This window comes from Anomaloglossus baeobatrachus, chromosome 7 (genome assembly GCF_048569485.1).
Source record: "Anomaloglossus baeobatrachus isolate aAnoBae1 chromosome 7, aAnoBae1.hap1, whole genome shotgun sequence".
NCBI classification, from domain to species: domain Eukaryota; kingdom Metazoa; phylum Chordata; class Amphibia; order Anura; family Aromobatidae; genus Anomaloglossus; species Anomaloglossus baeobatrachus.
In genome coordinates this window covers 185,400,754-185,422,844 of record NC_134359.1, presented here as the reverse complement: position 1 = coordinate 185,422,844, position 22,091 = coordinate 185,400,754, and the positions used below count along the sequence as shown (strand labels likewise).

The following is a 22,091-nucleotide window of genomic DNA, read 5'->3' as shown; positions in this document are numbered from 1 at the left end:
TCGGCAGATCCGAGGAGGACCGGAGAAGGGTTGGAGCCCAGCGGTACCGACACCGGAGACCCGACCGGAAACCGTGCACAGAGGGGGTACTCGGACCCTGAAGCCAGGACCGAAACCAGTGGCCTAGCTAATTAACCGATTGAGGGCAGGATTACAGGTCCTGTCCCAACCAAAGTCACAAAAACAGACAACCACCCACAAAGAGGGATAGGGCAACCGCCAGGGCCCATAGATCCCATGGGTCAGCATCAGCGGGCACGGCTCCTTAGGCACACAGAAAGCCGGGAGTGGACTCCTGAGTTCCAAACAAGGCAACCCACAATACACAAAAACAGTGCAGAGCAAAGGACAGCAACCACCAGCCTGGGTGGGCGGACCAGAGTACAATCGGCCGTGGCAGCCGGCCACTAGCACTTTGGTTTCCCAAAAGACTCGTGTGATTCATTCAATTGTAAGTAACCAACTATCCCCTGGTCCATCTGGGCGTGCAAGCCCCTGCTATCGCCATACCCAGCACAGAGACACTGGGCCCCGGGGCAACCATCCCTACCCACGGAGGGGTTAACATCCGGCTGCCATTACATCTTCCCCGGGTATCCCATAACAGCAGCGGTGGTGTCCCATTTCACTACACACCGTGGGGGGCGTCACAGACATTCTACAATCAATCCCGCACAAATGCGTCCCCATTTTATTCGGAGTGTCCGCGCGACCCCTGGGTCAGGGGAACCCCTCGAGCCGTACCGTAGGCCCCGGATTCGAGCAGTGCTGGCTGCTGGCACGGGGGTGGCACACCCAGAAACCTGGCGTCACAAACAGGATCCAAACCCATCTACCTACCTGGTGGAAGTGCGCCTTGAATTGGACAGTCAGCGGTGATTTGTTGAGAAATTTTCAGAAGTCACCATTTTTGCCGCCATTTTTAGGTGCGAAAAACTGCAGCCCAGCGTCTTCTCCCCCGAGAAAGGGCGCAAAGCTGAGGCCCTGCCCCCTGGGAACACGGCCAGAAGGTAAACCCCGAGGCCATAAAATGAAACTAACCAGCCGCATAAGGGACTGATCCAGCACCTGCACCAGCTCCAAGCCAGACCGCGTCCTGGCAAATGACCCATCCGGTCCTGAGCCAGGCCGCAACCCTGATGACATCACCCAGGTCCCGGAGAAGGCAGCGCCCGCGATGACGACGGCCCCGGCAGTCCGCTCGGCCGCAGCAGAGACAGCCCCCGACCGGAAGTCAGTGCCGCCAGAGATGCTGACCGCTCCCAAGCTTCCTTCCTTGGCTGAGGCACAGCAGGGATGCACCTGCGGGGCAGCAGAGGGCCATGACACAGCGGAACCCTCCATTGCCAGTGGTGCCGGTCGTAGCCGGCACGGAGAGAGTCTGTCTGGGCCCAGCCCCCACGCAGGTGGAAGCCGAACATGAAGCAAGTGCTCTGCATTGGGAACGGCAGTAGCGCCAGCTGAACAAAGAGATAGCGGCCAAGGGAGAAGAGAAAGGCGGAGGTACTGTCCCGGACGTACACGGGAAAAGACCATCTCCGAAATGCCACTTTCTGGGTGCGGGGCCCGACACACCAAGGCCAGGTCCGGCACTTCAACGCCCAGAGAGGCTGGGGTTTCATATATGAGCCGGGCCTCGAGGCCGAGATCTTTGTGTCCTGGAGGGATGTGGCCCCTCATCTGCCCGTTGGCCACCCAGACCGAGACCTGGAGCCCGGAGAGTTGGTCTCGTATACCCGGCACTGCGGCGAGAGGGGGTGGTTTGCCCTTGATGTGAAGAAGTGGGTGAAAATCGGTGCCGAGCTGCACACCCACCCCTCTCCGCCATCTTCACCTGATTGAATGTTAAGGTAGCAAAATCCCGGCTACCCCAGTTATGCAAGTCCCCGTTGGTACCGTTTACAGTTAAAGTCCCGTTTACAGTTCATGGACCGTGGCTTTGGACTGGAAAGCCAACTCAAAAACTTTTGGGCCTTGTAAATAATCCCTGACCAACCTTCTCACCTGCCGCAGTCTCTGGAGAGGCTGATTGGAGGAAGGGCCTGCGGTAGAGTCGGCCATGGCCCAGTCACCACCAGAGCCGGTGACTACCCTTCGGGTAAGGGGTCCCCTAGACGTGGGGCCCTTGAAAAGGACTGCCGGGTAAGGAACTTTTTACTCGGCCCGTACGGGCAACACCCGGTCCTAACCTGGACTTGGGCAAGGGGTGCCAACCTGTGTTTTAGAGGTGGCATCAGGGCTAGGTTGTTTAGGGTGGGTGAGGTGAGAATGACCCGGTCCGTCCCGCCCCAATTTGCATGCGTAACGTTTAAGATAAGTGCCTCCCATAAGGGAAAAATGAGAATATACTTCGATGTACATATGTTATTATAATTGTAATTATGTTTTCTACCTTTTTCTACAGTTCCTGTTAAATAAATGTTGGTGGTCGGACAGCCCGCGGACAGTCTGTATTAAACCAAGGGGGAATGTGACGCCCTGGCAAAACCAGGTAGTCACACATAGGCCCCCGCATAACACCTTCCCTCACCTAGGTGACATTCAGCCGACCTAAAACCCTAGTCACTCCCTCTTAGGGCAAGACAGGCTCACAAGTGGGAGAGACCAAGCGGTTAAGGACCGCCCACCTGAGGGTCTAGACAGCCCGGGGCGGGAAAAACAGTCAGTTAAGCAAACAGTTCGAGTTGCAGTTCAAGTGGAGAGGAGTGTGGGCTGGAGCTAGGTGTAGCTCCAGCAGAGGAAGTTCAAGTTGAACGGTACCAGGGTCGGAGCCCTGGTACCTTGGCTAGGTGGCAGACGGTGGTCTTTGTCAGCAGGAGACGGGAAGACAGCTCGGCAGATCCGAGGAGGACCGGAGAAGGATTGGAGCCCACCGGTACCGACACCGGAGACCCGACCGGAAACCGTGCACAGAGGGGGTACTCGGACCCTAAAGCCAGGACCGAAACCAGCGGCCTAGCTAATTAACCGATTGAGGGCAGGATTACAGTTCCTGTCCCAACCAAAGTCCCAAAAGGATACAACCACCCACAGAGAGGGATAGGGCAACCGCCAGGGCCCATAGATCCCACGGGTCAGCGTCAGCGGGCACGGCTCCTTAGGCACACAGAAGGCCGGAAGCGTACTCCTGAGTTCCAAACCAGGCAGCCTACAATACACAAAAACAGTGCAGAGGAAAGGACAGCGACCACCGGCCCGGGTGGGCAGACCAGAGTACAACCGGCCGCGGCGGCCGGCCACCAGCACCTTGGTTTCGCAAAAGACTTGTGTGATTAATTCAATTGTGAGTAACCAACTATCCTCTGGTCCATCTGGGCGTGCAAGCCCCTGCCATCGCCATACCCTGCACAGAGACACTTGGTCCCGGGGCAACCATCCCTACCCATGGAGGGGTTAACATCCGGCTGCCATGACATCTCCCAGGGTATCCCATAACAGCAGCGGTGGTGTCCCACTTCACCACACACCGTGGGTGGCGTCACAGACATTCTACAATCAATCCCGAACAAATATGTCCCCCTTTTATTCGGAGTGATCGCGAGACCCCCGGGTCCGGGGAACCTCTCGAGCCGTACCGTAGGCCCCGGATCCGAGCAGCGCAGGCTGCTGGCACAGGGGTGGCACACTTGCATGGATATCTATGATCTCACTATTACAAAACATAAGAGCCACTTCTACTGCTGTATTTGTTGCACCGGAACTAATAAACCTTGTGATGAACCGACTTGTTGACTTCGATATTTTACCTGGACATCCACCTCTTGGCTTTCGAATAGATTGATAGACTTAATATTTTATTCTTACAACTGTCATTGTACTCACATGATGCAGTTTGGAAATTTTCTTGACACAGAGATCGCTATCGATGAGCTTGATAATGCTGTTTCTATTTTCTTGGGAAATCTTCACGGCTACGCCTCAATCTGAACCAGTGACATAGTTACATAGTTACATAGGTTTAAAAAAGACCTAAGTCCATCTAGTTCAACCTTCCTCCACTAGTTCTACATTTTGTCCCGAAGTCATTTATAACCAACAATGCTGTGTGTAGTGAGGAAATCATCCAGCCCTTTTTTAAAAGTTGTTATAGTGTCTGCCATTACTACCTCTTGTGGTAGAGCATTCCACAGTCTGACTGCTCTACCTGTATTTAGCTGCCGGAATCGCTTTTTTTCCATTCACAGTGTATGCCCCCTCGTCCTTAGTACTGTCTTTGGAAGAAATAAGTCATGTGCCAGTCCTTTATATTGACCACACATGTATTTATACATACAAATGAGATCTCCTCTGAGACGTTTTTTTTCTAAGCTAAACATGTCTAACTTTTTCAACCTCTCATCATATGTGAGGCCTTCCATTCCTTGTAGTAGTTTAGTTAGCTGCCTTTGAACTGACCTTTTGCTTGGGAATCAACGTAATAACACACTGAGCTATTAGGGAATGTGAGCTGGCTCGGTCTGGCCCGCCGGGGTAACGGGGAATCCCCCGGTAGGCCTCAGGCCCTCAGTGGGCCCCACGTGCCTTAATTAGTGCGGAGCTGTGTACAGCGCCGCGGGGCCGCCGGTTTTTCACGGCCGGCGTTGTGTGCGGCAGACTGGGCAGGGCCCCCACGCTCTGATGGGCCACCCCTCCCACGCTCTGAGGGCCCCCCAGCCTTTCAATTACAAACTGCAGCGATAGCACAAGTTCTGTACTATCGCTGCAGTTTTTGCGGGTGCAGAAGGACCTGTGGTGAAATCACAGACAGTCATGTGACTCACCGTAGGTCCTGCACCGCGCACTATTCAAATATACGTGCATCCTTCAGACGCGCATACATGTGAACAGTGCGTCCGGTGACAGGAGGCGGAGGAGCTGCTCAGCCCCGCACCGACACAGCGGCCGTCATCACACTGCCGCCGCCGGAGCAGCAGAGGAGAGGACGCGCAGGGCTTCAGAGGAGAGGTAAGCGCTCAGAAGGAGCCAAAGAAAAAAAAAGTAATCATTCTCACCTGTTCTCCTCTGTTCCCACGGTACTCCAGACCACAAGCCACAGACCCCCTCAGTGACCCGTCCAGTGCATGGAGCCGCCGCTGCAGGCTGACTTCATTGCTTTACTGCAGTTAAATGCTTTACGGCGCCACAAAGCATTTAACTGCAGTAAAGCCATGATGGCATCCTGCGGCGACGGCTCCGTGCACCGGACGAGATCATGGAGGGGTCCATGAGCCTGCGGACTGGTAAGGTAAGGACAGCACAGGAACGGAGGACAGGTGAGAACGTGTGTGTGTGTGTGTGTGTGTGTGTGTGTGTGTGTGTGAACAATGGCATAATGGGGGACAGGAAGAGAGGCCCATTGCTACAGTACACAAGGCTGGGGGGCCCATTGCTACAGTACACAAGGCTGGGGGGCCCATTGCTAGAGTACACAAGGCTGGGGGACCCATTGCTACAGTACACAAGGCTGGGGGTCCATTGCTACAGTACACAAGTCTGGGGGGCCCATTGCTACAGGACACAAGGCTGGGGGGCCCATTGCTACAGGACACAAGGCTGGGGGGCCCATTGCTACAGTACACAAGGCTGGGGGGCCCATTGCTACAGTACACAAGGCTGGGGGGCCCATTGCTACAGGACACAAGGCTGGGGGGCCCATTGCTACAGGACACAAGGCTGGGGGGCCCATTGCTACAGGACACAAGGCTGGAGGGCCCATTGCTATCCCCAGTGTCAGTGTCATTATCCTGTACCCCCAGTGTCAGTGTCATTATCCTGTACCCCCAGTGTTATTATCCTGTACCCCCAGTGTCAGTGTCATTATCCTGTACCCCCAGTGTCATTATCCTGTACCCCCAGTGTCAGTGTCATTATCCTGTACCCCCAGTGTCATTATCCTGCAACCCCAGTGTCAGTGTTATTATCCTGTACCCCCAGTGTCAGTGTCATTATCCTGTACCCCCAGTGTCAGTGTCATTATCCTGTACCTCCAGTGTCAGTGTCATTATCCTGTACCCCCAGTGTCAGTGTCATTATCCTGTACCCCCAGTGTCAGTGTCATTATCCTGTACCCCCAGTGTCAGTGTTAATATCTTAGGCTATATTTAATTACTCTTCAGGGGGCCTCTATATATGATGATAGTACAGGAGGAGCTTCACTATAAATACTGTATATGTAAAAAAAAAGAAGCCTGCTCTGTCTATAGAGCAGTATTGTCAGAATACACAGGACTAGAGAAGGGTTTATCCAACATGTAACACTAGTTTTGAAACCATAGTGAAGACAAATATTCACCAGAGTCTCCAAATGGTAAAGTGTATTGGGTGGTAATGCTTCACACCACCACATACTGACTCTTAGGGTATGTGCCCTCGATCAGGACTCACTGTCTTCTGCATGGAGCGGGTCCTGACCTGTGGGGCCGCGCGTCTCCTCCGCAGGAGACCGCAGCTGTCAGTACCCACAATCAGGCTTCAGTGCGCTGCGGTCTCTCGCTTGTGTTCACCATATGGAGGAGCATGCGATTACGCAGCAAACAATTGACATGCTGCGGTCTAGAAAGAAGATCCGCAGGTCAGTGTTTGCTGCGGAAAAAAAATCACATTGGGCACGGGATTTCTAGAAATCCCTCCACTGTGCTTGTACTTACAACGCAGTGTTTTGGATGCAGCTGAACCATGCTACAGCCAACATGCTGCAAACACTGATCGTGGACGGCTGGGCATGCACCCTTATAGGGGATTTCCCAGATAGATGGCGGCAGAGGGGGATTAATGTTAGTAAATGTTTCCATGTGAAGATGCTGGATAACGTTCTGCTTCTCTTTGAATATTATTTGGCTGATGGACTCGGTGGTTTTCCTAGGACAAGGAATGTCAGTGTGTAAGAAAAACTGCGACTGACTGTAAATAACAGATTCCATTATTAACTACAATAAATAAGAGGCTACAAGAAATCCTGCGCTATCTGCAGGCACAGGACAGGTCTCTATGCGCACTGTAGAGTTTGCTAAAAGGCGCATGTTATACTGAGAGAAGCCGAAAATGATCAACTAATAAAAACGTTTATGGTAGCTATAGTGTGGGCCCCTAGAGGCAATTTTCCTGGCAGGCCCCTCACACCCCAGTCCGACCCTGAATGTGAGAACAGGTTGTAATTTGTAGTATACAGAAAGACATTTTTAGCCAAGATGATAGTCTATAAAATGGTGGTAGTCTCACATTCAAAGCTGTGGTGGATGGTGAGATATGGAGCATTGAATATATCACTGCAATTATCAAATCACAATGCTTCAACAAGATCTTCTCAATAGCAAATTAAAATGGCACCCATCTTACTATACTGACAGAAGCCTATCTGCAATAATGAGGACAGGTTCCTTTGAGCATATGCACTTCAAAAATTTGCCCCCTTCATGTATAGGAAGATGTGTTCCCATTAGATTTCCTCAGATAACATGGGAGATAATAGAGGTGCTAAGGTAAAGGTACCGTCACACTAAGCAACTTACCAGCGATCCCAACAACGATAGGGATCGCTGGTAAGTTGCTAGGAGGTTGCTGGTGAGATGTCACACTGCGACGCTCCAGCGATCCCACCAGCAACCTGACCTGGCAGGGATCGCTGGAGCGTGGCTACACGAGTTGCTGGTGAGCTCACCAGCAACCAGTGACAAGCCCCCAGCGCCACGTGGAAGATGCTGCGCTTGGTAACTAAGGTAAATATCGGTAACCAACCCGATATTTACCTTGGTTACCACCGCACGGAGCTACACGTGCAGAGAGCAGGGAGCAGCGCACACTGAGCGCTGGCTCCTTGCTCTCCTAGTTACAGCACACATCGGGTTAATTACCCGATGTATGCTGCAGCTAAATGTGCACAGAGCAGGGAGCAGCGCACAATGCTTAGCGCTGGCTCCTTGCTCTCCTAGTTACAGCACACATCGGGTTAATTAACCCGATGTGTCCTGCAGCTACATGTGCACAGAGCAGGAGCCGGCACTGACAGTGAGAGCGGCGGAGGCTGGTATCGAAGGTAAATATCGGGTAACCAAGGACAGGGCTTCTTGGTTACCCGATGTTTACTGTGGATACCAGCCTCCGCAGAAGCCGGCTCCTGCTGCCTGCACATTTAGTTGTTGCTGTCTCACTGTCACACACAGCGATCTGTGCTTCACAGCGGGAGAGCAACAACTAAAAAATGGCCCAGGACATTCAGCAACAACCAACGACCTTACAGCAGGGGCCAGGTTGTTGCTGGATGTCACACACAGCAACATCGCTAGCAACGTCACAAAAGTTGTTCGTTAGCAGCGATGTTGCTTAGTGTGACGGGGCCTTAAGAAGAAGCTGTTTGCACTGCTGTCCTCGCTGTCTTTTTGATCTAATACTGAAGATACCAGGGATGCTAAGGTAAGAAGAGGCCACTCACACCGCTGTCCACCATGTCTTTCTGATGTAATACTGGAGATACCAGGAGTGCTCAGGGAATATGAGGCTGTTCACTCTGCTGTCCACCCTGTGTTTCTGATGAAATCCTGCAGATATCAGGGGTGCTAAGGTAAGATGAGGTCACATGAACTGCTGCATACCTCCCAACCGTCCCGGATACAGCGGGACAGTCCCTCTTTTGAGCTTTTGATCCCGAGTCCCGCCCGTGAGGCTGTTTGTCCCGCCCACCCACTGTAGCCCCGCCTCGCTGTTTCTCCCTTCTATTCATTACAGAGTCGAGCGCGCACCTTGAAACTCCTGTGACTGCTGCTGAGGTATGAATCACCCCCTGCAGCAGAGCGACCCCCCCCTGCAGCAGAGCCGCCCCCCCCCCTGCACCAGAGCCGACCCCCCCCTCCCCCAGAGCGGACATCCCCAGTCCCGAAGCCTGCGTTTCCCTGCAGCTGTTCTCTGATTCCCCGTGTGCGGCTTCTCACTGCTGGAGACACACAGGGAGTCAGGAAGCTGAGGAAGGAGACCGTGCAACCAGCACTTCTCTCTCCTGCAGATAGCACTGGCCAGTAATAACCTATGCAGCAGAGTGACATCTGCAGACTTCTATTAGCTTACCGATCAGTGGTCTCCTGCCTGTGGAGCTGCTGGGTCCTAGCTTCTCAACAGGTTCAGCTCTGCTTTATCCTGGCTCCCAAAGGGAACATGTCAGCAGAAATTTCACAATGAAAGTAATAGATTCCCCTCTGCAGCTCCTGGGCTGCTTCTAGAAAGGTTCCTGTTGTTATTGTGCCCCCTTTGAGACCTACAAAAATACTTTATGAAGTCTTACCTTTTTGTATGCAAATGTGTTTTTATGGTCACGGGGGCGGGCTGTCTGGCGTCCGTTATTCCCCCTCCTGTCGCTTTACGCAGTCCCCCATTGCTCATTTACATACACAAGGACGCCTTCCTCATGTAACTGTCCTCCCGAAGTTTTGCGCATGTGAACGCTTTTTCAGGTGATTGCGCAGGCGCGAGATTATGGGCTGCGCTGTGATTGTCATCAGCAGCGTTAACCAAGTACCCGCCCATAATCTCGTGCCCGCACTTTTCCCTCTGACTCCACCGTTATGCGCAAGCGCTGGCCATATGAACCATGTTACCTATTACTGCTTGCACGAGATTATGGGCGGGTACTTGGATGACTTTGCTGATGACAATCACAGCGCCGCCCATAATCTCGCGCCCACGGTAATAGGTAACATGGATTATATGGACAGTGCTTGCGCATAACGGTGGAGGCAGAGTGAGAAGCGTGGGCACGAGATTATGGGTGGGTACTTGGATGACGCTGCTGATGACAATCACAGCGCCGCCCATAATCTCGCGCCTGCGCAATCACCTCAAAAGCGTTCACACTTTGCACAGTGCTCACTCCTGCGAGAGTGGCACTGGGCATGCACAAAACTTCAGGAGGACAGTTACATGAGGAAGGCACAGTTACATGAGGAAGGTACAGCGGCAGGAGGGGGAATAACGGACGCCAGACAGCCCGCCCCCGTGACCATAAAAACAGATTTGCATACGAAAAGGTAAGACTTCATAAAGTATTTTTTTAGGTCTCAAAGGGGGCACAATAGCAACAGGAACCTTTCCAGAATGCAGCCCAGGAGCTGCAGAGGGGAATCTTTTATTTTTTTTTGCTAAATTTCTGGTGACAGGTTCCCTTTAAAGGGAACCTATCAGGTGCAATCTGCACTCAGAGCCAGGAGCAGTTCTGGGTATATATTGCTAATCCCTCCCTAACTGTCCCTGTATACACTAGCATAGATAAAGGCATCTATAGAAAAAGTATTTTTAAAGAGCTTATATCTTATGCTAATTAGCGCGGGGACTAGTCCCAAGGGCGTTACTTCACTTGGCTAGTCGGCTCACATAGCGTGTGAGTACTCACACAGGGGCGTAAGAACATGCTAACATGCTATGCGAGCCGACTAGCCAAGTGAAGTAACGCCCTTGGGACTAGTCCCCGCGCTCATTAGCATAAGATATAAGATCTTTAAAAATATTTGTTCTTGATCTCTTTATCTATGCTAGCGTATACAGGGACGGTTAGGCAGGGATTAGCAATATGTACCCAGAACTGCTCCTGGCTCTGAGTGCATATTGCACCTGACAGGTTCACTTTAAAGGGAACCTGTCACCAGATTTGGGGCCTATAAGCTGCGGCCACCACCAGTGGGATCTTATATACACATTCTAACATGCTGCATACCTCCCAACCGTCCCGGATACAGTGGGACTTTCACGCTTTACGTTGTTTGTCCCGTTGCCACGGGAGGGACGGCCGGCTCCCGGGCTCCGCCCACCCACTCTCTCTCCGCCTCCCTGCTTTTCCCTCCTACCATCCTAGTAGACGTGGCATAGAGAGGAGCGCTGCCTGTGCTGCTGCTGGTACAGTAAACTAATCTCCCCAGCGCTGATTTCCCTCCCTCCCCCCTCACCCCCGGCCGCCGCCTGTCTGTGCGGGCGCCCCCCTGCCGCCTGTCTGTGCGGGCGCCCCCCTGCCGCCTGTCTGTGCGGGCGCCCCCCTGCCGCCTGTCTGTGCGGGCGCCCCCCAGCCGCCTGTCTGTGCGGGCGCCCCCCTGCCGCCTGTCTGTGCGAGTGCCCCCCTGCCGCCTGTCTGTGCGGGCGCCCCCCTGCCGCCTGTCTGTGCGGGCGCCCCCCTGCCGCCTGTCTGTGCGGGCGCCCCCCTGCCGCCTGTCTGTGCGGGCGCCCCCCTGCCGCCTGTCTGTGCGGGCGCCCCCCGCCGCCTGTCTGTGAGGGCGGCCGGCCGCCTGTCTGTGAAGGCGACCGGCTGCCTCTCTGTTTGGGCCGCCTCTTTGTGCGGTCGGCCCGCGCCTCTCTGTGCGGCGGCCCGCCACCTGTCTGTGCGGGCGCCCCCGCCGCCTGTCTGTGCGGGCGGCCCGCCGCCTCATTGTGCGGGCGGCCCGCCGCCTCTCTGTGCGGGCGGCTGGCCGCCTCTCTGTGCGGGCGGCCCGCCGCCTGTCTGTGAAGGCGGGCGGCCGGCCGCCTGTCTGTGAAGGCGACCGGCCGCCTCACTGTGCGGGCGACCGGCCGCCTCACTGTGGCTGCCTGCGTGCCCGTGCTGGAGGCCCGCCGGCTGCCTGCGTGCCCGTGCTGGAGGCCCGCCGGCTGCCTGCGTGTCCGTGCTGGAGGCCCGCCGGCTGCCTGCGTGTCCGTGCTGGAGGCACGCCGGCTGCCTGCGTGTCCGTGCTGGAGGCCCGCCGGCTGCCTGCGTGTCCGTGCTGGAGGCCCGCCGGCTGCCTGCGTGCCCGTGCTGGAGGCCCGCCGGCTGCCTGCGTGCCCGTGCTGGAGGCCCGCCGGCTGCCTGCGTGCCCGTGCTGGAGGCCCGCCGGCTGCCTGCGTGCCCGTGCTGGAGGCCCGCCGGCTGTCTGCATGCCCGTGCTGGAGGCCCGCCGGCTGCCTGCGTGCCCGTGCTGGAGGCCCGCCGGCTGCCTGCGTGCCCGTGCTGGAGGCCCGCCGGCTGCCTGCGTGCCCGTGCTGGAGGCCCGCCGGCTGCCTGCGTGTCCATGCTGAATGGGTGTGGATGGGGAGTGGATATGGGCGTGACTGTGAAATGGGTGTGGTTAGGGGGCGTGGCCTAAAAATTTGCCCGCAAACTTTGTCCCTCTTTCCCTTCTTTAAAAGTTGGGAGGTATGCACCATGTCCTTCTGATCTAATACTGAAGATACCAGGAGTGCTCAGGCAAGAAGATGTTGCTCACTATGCTGTCCACCCGATCCTTCTGATCTAATACTGTAGATACCAGGGGTGCTGAGGTAAGAAGAGGCCACTCAGACTGCTGTCCACCCTGTCTTTCTAATTTAATACTAAAATTCCAGGAGTGCTGAGGTAAGAGGCCACTCACACTGCTGTCCACCACATCTTTTTGATCCATTACTGACAACACCAGAAGAGCATAGACAAGATACCAGGGGTGCTGAGGTAAGAAGAGGCCACTCACACTGCTGTCCACAATGTCTTTCTGATCTAATACTGAAGAAACCAGGAGTCCTGATGCAAGAAGAAGCTGCTCACTCTGCTGTCCACCCTGTATTTATGATCTAATATTGAAGATACCTTGGAGCTGAGGTAAAAGGAGGCCACTCACACTGCTGTCCACCATATCTTTCTGATCTAATACTGAACATACCAGAAGTGCTGAAGGAAGAAGCGGCTGCTCACTCTGCTGCCCCCCCCCATCTTTCTGATTTAATACTGAAGATACCAGGGGTGCTGAGGAAAAAAGAGGCTGCCCACTCTGCTGTTAACCCTGTCTTTCTAAATTAATACTGAAGATACCAGGGGTGATAAGGTAAAAAGTGGCCACTTACACTGCTGTCCACCATGTCTTTTTTAAAAAACAAACAAAAAAAAAATGTCTCTGTGTGCTCATACTTGTTCCATGTCAGAGTGTCAATAAATTTGCAGTTCAGAAAAATTGCAAACTAATATATAAACAATTTCCCTTTGCATGAATGTCTCATTCTGAGAATGTTTAAGCCATAATCAGCCACTAACGAATTCGCAAAGGAAAATCAGTACAGGCAAATGGCTATGATGTTAAAGGTGATACTAAAGGCCCCGTTACACGCAACGACGTATCTAACGATATATCGCTGGGGTCACGGATTCCGTGATGCACATCCAGCATCATTAGCGACGTCGTTGCGTGTGACACCAACGAGTGGCCGTTAACGATGGAAAATACTCACCAAATCGATCGTTGATTGTTGAGGACGCAGGTTGTTCCCGAGGCAGCACACATCGCTACTACCCCCATGTATACTACTTTTGCCCCAGACCTGTGGATTTATGAATTTTTAATGGAATACTAAATAAAGAAAAACATTTTTTACGTGAAGCTAAGGACTTTTCCTGGATTTCTCCGCTGGAGTTTGTATTGTTCTCTTTGGATTGTGTGGTCGGCTCCTGCCCTGCTTCCTTGCGGATTGAAACCCTGGATTGAAAAGTATTCCACAGGTATCAGAGTATACCGGTAAGCTGGCAAAAAAAAGTATTTTTGTATACATTTTGTCCCTAAGTCACTTATAACCAACAATGTTTTGTGTACTGAGGAAATCATCCAGCCCTTTTTTCAAAGCTGTTATAGTATCTGCCATTACTACCTCTTGTGGTAGGGTATTGGAAAGTCTGGCTACTCTAACTGTAAAGAACCCTTTTCTATTTAGCTGTCGGAATCGCTTTTCTTCCACTTACAGTGAATGCCCCCTGGTCCCTAGTATTGACCATATGAAAAACATGGGCTCTCCAAAATTAATACCTTTTACTTTAAGTGACTAACTTTCTGCTTTGTTTATAGTCATAGCGAGTGCAAGTCGGATTGGGTACTGCAAATGTTTAAAAAATGAAAGGGCATGTTGCTTGGTAGCAAAGGAATATGCATAAAGTAAACATTTTCTCCTTTAGAGTTTCCCATAATAGTGTCTTCAATAACGGATTAACTTGCCCAATAGATGGTCGTTTTTTGGTCGGTATTTTCAAAAATAATCCTTAGTATTATGACCCATAGTAACGTGTGAGATCAATACAAGAGACCCAATATGATCCCACAGGGCAATCCACTGTGGAATCATGCTTGGTTTCTAAATATATAAAGCTGAAAATGTTGTCCCGAAGGATCTTAAATCTCAGTTATGAAAACTGCCTCACACTCAGACTGGTCTAGTTGTCCATACAACCAATCAGAGCTCAGCTTGCACTTTACCTCAGCAGCTTCAAATGCTGAAAGTACACTCTGGTTGCTATAGGCAACCAGAACAATCTTACTGTGAAGCCATTCTCATAAATGAGGCCCCAGTTACTTCTGCACTGAATGTTTACAGCCATTGCTATAATTACAGACTTTAGAGTGAATTATCAGGTTGCGCCACATTAGCATTTATTTGGTTGCTGCACCCTTAAGAGCGACTTTTTGGGTGTCATCGCTTTAATTATTTAAGACGATTTGGGCAATAACTGTGGTTTTGCACTCAACATACAGACATCCATTCCCTCCTTTATTTCCATATAGCCTAAATTTGGGGGGCCAAGTCTCGTGAAGAGAGGGGATTTAGAATTTTAATGTTCGCAGTATTTTAAGTCTGGTGTTAAAGACCAGACTTAAAGAAGGGATAAGCTGCTGGGAACCTTGTTCTGGTGATTTACTAGACTGTTTACACAGGCTGATCGCACTTCCATTGTGTACAGAATGATCAGTAATGGATCCTTCTTTGTACTTATACTGTTATTGGTCTCGGCAATTTATGTTCAGTTTAAACAGGACTGTGATTCCAAGAACAATGATTTTTAAGCCAGGTTAAAAGTCATTTCACGCAACGAATGAGCTTTCTGCTCATTTGTTGGTAGCCTCTTTACACTGGCCGATCAGAAAACAAGTATTGCTAGGAATAATAGCATCGGATATATACAGAATACCAAATGTAAAATTGTGGTGTAAATTTGCCCTACAAAAGGTCACATTGAAAATGATTGTTTTATAGAATGATTACAGAAGCCTACATTGCTAATATCTAAATAAATCACCTTTATTACAGCAAAAAGAAACACAATAATCTTACGTTTGATAATAAAACCCAACATCAAACAAGTAGGATGAATACTTACTATAATATAGGTACTTTTTCCAGTACCAGTTGGACCCACAAACACAGAAGGCTTCTGGTGTGTTGTTAACAACTTCATCAATGCTGTGTATCTAATTGTATCCAAAGTGGGTACAATTATTTCATTGAACATCATATCTTGTGGTATAGGTGGCACTGAGCTCAAGTCTTCTATCCATAGTTCCCATCTGCCGACACCCTACAAAAATGTAACATATTAGTACCACTTACTATTTAGTGTCATTATACTGTGCTCCAATTCTGACAACAACAAAAATTGGAGTAATTGTTAATTGTTCTCCAATTCTGTTGCATGGTTCAGCTCACAGGTGCGGAAAAGATGGAGGAGAGCTTACTCTCTCCATCTTCTCCATTGTCTGCCTTGGCATATATTGGGTTGCACTCGGATGTCATCCAAGTGCAGTCCAATGTTTTGCAAGCACCTATTGACTTAAATGGGTGCACACCATCCGATATAAGCTGGCAATCACAGAATGCAGCAATTTATTTTCTGATGCTAAATCGTCATGAGAAAAAAAACTTTAGTCAGCACTGCTCCATAGTATAACATTAGAGCGAGTGCTATCTGATAAAACATTGGATAGCACTCGCCTGTGTTATACACAAATGAGAGCGAGCCCTAAGACAAAGGAATGGAGCGTAGCTGGGAGAGAAGTGAAGATAGAAAGGAAAAGTGAATGGGATTCCAGCAACTCGTCTCCATAAAAAACAGCTTTATTTCATAGTTTTAAAAACCATATCCATGTCGACAGGACATCCAGTAGGTTAAAAAAAATCTTACCCGTTTCAAACCTGAAGGTTCTTACTCATAGACATAGGCGGGCTTTGCACATTACGACATCGCAAGCCGATGCTGCGATGTCGAGTGCGATAGTCCCCGCCCCCGTCGCAGGTACGATATCTTGTGATATCTGGCGTAGCGAACATTATCGCTACGCCAGTTTCACATGCACTCACCTGCCCTGCAACTGTCGCTCTGGCCGGCGACCCGCCTCCTTCCTAAGGGGGTGGGTCGTGCGGCGTCATAGCGACGTCACACGGCAGGCGGCCAATAGCGGCGGAGGGGCGGTGATGAGCATCTCCTTCCTTCTCATTGCAGCCGGAACGCAGGTAGGAGATGTTCCTCGCTCCTGCGGCTTTACACACAGTGATGTGTGCTGCCGCAGGAACGAGGAACTACATCGCACCTGTCTCTGCACCGGCATTATGGAAATGTTGGAGAATATACCGATGATACGATAACGACGCTTTTGCGCCGCTAATCGTATCATCTAGGATTTACACATTACGATGTGAAAGTGACGCCGGATGTGCGTCACTTTCGATTTGATCCCACCGACATCGCACGTGCGATGTTGCAACGTGCAAAGCCGCCCATAGACTAATAGTAGGAAGTAGGTGTTTAAGTATCTAAAGGCCAAGTCACACTAAGCAACATCGCTAGCAACATCGCTGCTGAGGCACGACTTTTGTGACGTAACAGCGATGTTGCTAGCGATGTTGCTGTGTGTGACATCCAGCAACAACCCGGCCCCTGCTGTGAGGTCACTGGTTGTTGCTGAATGTCCTGGACCATTTTTTAGTTGTTGCTCTCCCGCTGTGAAGCACACATCGCTGTGTGTGACAGCGAGAGAGCAACAACTGAATGTGCAGTGAGCAGGGAGCCGGCTTCTGCGGACGCTGGTAACCAATGTAAATATCGGGTAACCAAGAAGCCCTTTCCTTGGTTACCCGATATTTACCTTCATTACCAGCGTCCGACGCTCTCACGCTGTCATGCCGGCTCCCTGCTAACTGCACACATAGCCAGACTACACATCGGGTAATTAACCCGATGTGTACTCTGGCTAGGAGTGCAGGGAGCCAGCGCTAAACGGTGTGCACTGGTAACCAAGGTAAATATCAGGTTCGTTACCCGATATTTACCTTAGTTACCAAGCGCAGCATCGCTTCCACACGTCGCTGCTGGCTGGGGGCTGGTCACTGGTTGCTGGTGAGATCTGCCTGTGTGACAGCTCACCAGCAACCCGTGTAGCGACGCTCCAGCGATCCCTGCCAGGTCAGGATGCTGGTGGGATCGCTGGACCGTTGCTTAGTGTGACGGTACCTTAAGCCTACCACAAAGAGACAACTTTATGAGAACAAACAGAGTGGTCACTATCAGGTGCAAACCACTAATCAGCCTTAAAAATAGAACGGCCAGATTAGACTTTGGCAAAAAAAAAACATCTAAAGAAGCCAGACCAGTTTTGGAAAAGCATTCTTTGGACAGATGAAACTAAGATCAACCTGAATCAAAACAATGGGAAGAAGAAAGTGCGGAGAAGGGTTGAAATGGCTCTATATCTAAAGCACACCACATCCTCTGCAATACGTGTTGGAGGCAGTGTGATGGCATGGGCATTCATGGCTTCCAATGACACAGAGTCATAGTGTTTAATTTAAAGATGTGACTAAAGACAGAAGAAGCCAGATGAATTCTGAATTGTGCGGGGCTATAACTTCTGCTCAGATTCAATACAACAAAGTTGATTGGATGATGCTTCACAGTAGAGATGGACAGTGACCCAAAACATATTGCAAAAGAAATGCAGGAGTTTTTTTAAGACAAAAAAGTGGAATATCACAACATCTCAACCCCATGAAGCATGCGTTTCACATGCTTACGACAAAACTTAAGGCAGAAAGACCCACAAACAAGCAAGAACTGAAATCAGCTGCAGTGAAGGTCCGGCGAAGCATCACAAAGGAGAAAACCTAGCGTCTAGTGACATCCATGTCTTTCAGACTTCAGGCAGTTTCTCTACAAAGTATTAAAAATGAACATTTTATTTATGGTAAAATAAATTTGTCTAATAACTTTTGAGCCCCTGAAATCAGTAGGTTTTGTGGAAAAATTGTTGCAATTCCTAAATCTAAAGCCAGCTTTACACCTTACAATTAGGTGTGCGATCTCGTATGCGATGTGACACGCCCAGGTCGCATATGCGATTGAATGAGATTGCACGTAGGTCGTTCATATGCTGTCACACGTGCGTTAGTAGTCTATGTTAAATTGATCAATTTTGTGTGCGATCCTTTAGATCATGTGTTCTGTGACATATGCATTGGGCACCCTTTTTTTTTTTTTTTATTTATTGACTTACCAAGCGTGTGTAATGTGTAGGGATGCGTTTTTACTATGTCATCTGCCATTCAGCTCTGCTACATGGCCGCTGACAGCAGACACAGACAGCCATGTAACAGAGCTGAATGGCAGATGACAGCAGACACAGAAAGAGCCGCACTGTCAGAATGAACTCGGGTGAACCTCACCCGACTTCATTGTCATGCCGCGGCTCTGTCTGTGTCGCGCCCTAATTAGCGGTCACCTGTGAAGGACTCACCGGTGACCGCTAAACTCCTGAGTGAATGAAGTGAGAAGCCCTCTCCCATATACTCACCGATCCCCGGCGCTGCACGGCGTTCACACTGCTCCGGCGGCTTTTACTGTTTTGAAAAAGCCGGCCGCCCATTAAACAATCTCGTATTCCCTGCTTTCCCCGCCCACCGGCGCCTATGATTGGTTACAGTGAGACACGCCCCCACGCTGAGTGACAGGTGTCACACTGCACCCAATCACAGCAGCCGGTGGGCATGTCTATACTGTGCAGTGAAATAAATAATTAAATAAGTAAAAAAAACGGCGTGCGGTCCCCCCCAATTTTAAAACCAGCCAGATAAAGCCATACGGCTGCAGGCTGGTATTCTCAGGATGGGGAGCCCCACGTTATGGGGAGCCCCCCAGCCTAACAATATCAGCCAACAGCCGCCCAGAATTGCCGCATACATTATATGCGACAGTTCTGGCACTGTACCCGGCTCTTCCCGATTTGCCCTGGTGCGTTGGCAAATCGGGGTAATAAGGAGTTATTGGCAGCCCATAGCTGCCAATAAGTCCTAGATTAATCATGTCAGGCGTCTATGAGACACCTTCCATGATTAATCTGTAAATTACAGTAAATAAACACACACACACGAAAAATCCTTTATTAGAAATAAAAAACACAAACATATACCCTGGTTAACCACTTTAAGACACCGCCACTCCTGTCAGCTTCACACAGCAACTGAAGAGAGCCGCGCGATCAGCTGAGCTGTCACTGAGGTTACCTGCCGTCACTGAGGTTACCTGGATCCAGCGGTGGATGCAGCGGTGGCCGCGGGTACCCTCAGTGACAGCTCAGCTGATCGCGCTACTCACCTCAGTTGCTGCGTGGAGCTGACCGGAGCGGCGGTGAGTAGCACGATCAGCTGAGCTGTCACTGAGGTTACCCGCGGCCACCGCTGTATCCAGTGACAGCGGGTAACCTCAGTGACAGCTCAGCTGATCGCGCGGCTGTCTTCAGTTGCTGTGTGGAGGTGACCGGAGCGGCTGTGTCATCTGCAGCTCCGGTCACCTCCATGCAGCAGCGCTGGAAGCGACGCTTGAGCATCCTGGAGTACGCCGGACATGGAGGGCTTTTCAGGGCTGATTAAAGTGGTGAACCAGGGTATATGTTTGTGTTTTTTATTTCTAATAAAGGATTTTTCGGGTGTGTGTGTTTATTTACTGTAATTTACAGATTAATCATTGGTGGTGTCTCATAGACGCCTGACATGATTAATCTAGGACTTATTGGCAGCTATGGGCTGCCAATAACTCCTTATTACCCCGATTTGCCAACGCACCAGGGCAAATCGGGAAGAGCCGGGTACAGTCCCAGAACTGTCGCATATAATGTATGCGGCAATTCTGGGCGGCTGTTGGCTGATTTTGTTAGGCTGGGGGGCTCCCCATAACGTGGAGATCCCCATCCTGAGAATACCAGCCTTCAGCCGTATGGCTTTATCTGGCTGGTTTTAAAATTGGGGGTGACCGCACGCCGTTTTTTTTAACTATTTAATTATTTATTTCACTGCACAGTATAGACACGCCCACCGACTGCTGTGATTGGGTGCAGTGTGACACCTGCCACTCAGCGTGGGGGCGTGTCTCACTGTAACCAATCATAGGCGCCGGTGGGCGGGGAAAGCAGGGAATACGAGATTGTTTAATGGGCGGCCGGCTTTTTCAAAACAGTAAAAGCCGCCGGAGCAGTGTGAATGCCGTGCAGAGCCGGGCCGGGGATCGGGGATCGGTGAGTACGAGAGAGGGGGTAAGAGGGATAGCCTGACATGGACAGAGATAATGACCGACTGACAGAGATTAGTGCATGACAGACATTGTGAGGCGCTTCAGAATGCAGCTTTTCAGCTGCGCTCTGAAGCAGACCTTTTTTAAGCTGCGGTGCAGAGCGCACACCTGCGCACATAGCCTCAGACACCAAAATCGTATGAGGGATGTCACACGTTACAATTGACTAGGTTCATACAACAAAACGTCCAATGTATGAGGAATAAACGATGTGTATGCGATCAGCGTATTTTCGTTCAATCTTGATTGCACGTAGGTGTCACACGCAAATACGTCACGAACGATGCAGGATGTGCGTCACTTACAACTTGACCCCGACGACGGATTGAAAGATTTATTGAAGCGTGTAAAGCAGGCATAAAGCCCATTTACATGCTGCAATGTATCTTACAATGTGTCGGCGGGGTCACGTCGTAAGTGACGCACATCCGGCATTGTAAGTACATTGCAGTGTGTAACAGGTACGTGCGATTTCGATTGAACGTTAAAACGTTCATCGCATACACATCGTACCTGTCTCTAGAACTGCAGGTTAGATTGTTCATCGTACCCAGGGTAGCACACATTGCAGTGTGTGACACCCCGGGAACGATGAACAGATCTTACCAGCGTCCTGCGGCTCCCGGCCCACAATGCGGAAGGAAGGAAGTGGGCGGGATGTTTACGTCCCGCTTAGCTCCACCCCTCCGCTTCTATTTGCCAGCTGTCGTGTGACGTCGCTGTGACGCCGAACGTCCCTCCCACTCCGGGAAGTGGACATTTGCCGCCCACAGCGAGGTCGTATGGACGGGTAAGTACGTGTGACGGGGGTTACTCGTATGTGCGGCACGTTCAACAAATTGAACGTGTCACGCATACGATGGGGGCGTTGCAAATCGCATATGAAATCGTGTAAAGCAGGCTTTAGGCCGGCGTCACACAGTATGATCTATCGTGCAATCGCACGAGCCATCATACCCGCCCCCGTCACATGCACTTACCTTCCGGACGACGTCGCTGTGGGCGGCAAACATCCTCTTCCTGAAGGGGGAGGGACATTCGGCGTCACAGCAACGTCACACAGCGGCCGGCCAATAGAAGCGGAGTGGCGGAGATGAGCGGGATGTAACATCCCGCCCACCTCCTTCCTTCCGCATTGCCGGCGGGACGCAGGTAAGCTGTGTTCGTCGTTTCCGGGGTGTCACACGAAGCGATGTGTGCTGCCTCGGGAACGATGAACAACTGGAGCATAGAAGGAGGACCGACATTTTGAAAATGATCGACGTGTCAACGAGCAACGATAAGGTGAGTATTTTTGCTCATTCACAGTCGGTCGAATCTGTCACACGCTACGATATGACTAACGATGCCGGATGTGCGTCACGGAATCCGTGACCCCCGACGACATATCGCCCGATATATATCGTAGCGTGTGACGCCGCCCTAAGCTCCACAGCCCCGGTCCCGTTCACCATCTTGTGACAGTAACTTCTGGCTGGTCAGAAATCATAAGTTACATCAAAAGCTCTCAATGTATCTCTATGAGGACCAGAATGAGACCAGAACATGGCTTTCATAGAGATGTATTGATTTGTGACCTCTGGTGCACTCCAAGAAACACTGGAGCACACTGGCAAGTCACAAATCACCAAATCCCAATAAAGTAGTAGCAATAACGAGTGAAGCCACTGGAAGGTGAGTATCAGACAGGGGGCAGGAGGCTTACATTAAAAGCACCACTCCAGTGATGCAATAAAAAAACAAAGCTGGAGTGGTACTTTAAAGT

At 51.1% G+C, this 22,091-nt stretch overlaps 1 protein-coding gene across 1 annotated transcript in view; it reads right to left on the bottom strand.

Moving 5' to 3' along the window:
- DNAH7 (dynein axonemal heavy chain 7) overlaps positions 1 to 22,091 on the bottom strand; it is an 880,767-nt gene that overhangs the window by 439,051 nt on the left and 419,625 nt on the right. Inside the window, exon 35 of the mRNA XM_075317837.1 lies at positions 15,092 to 15,289. Within this exon, the coding sequence (XP_075173952.1) occupies positions 15,092 to 15,289 (198 nt within the window). The remainder of the gene's footprint in view (positions 1 to 15,091; positions 15,290 to 22,091) is intronic.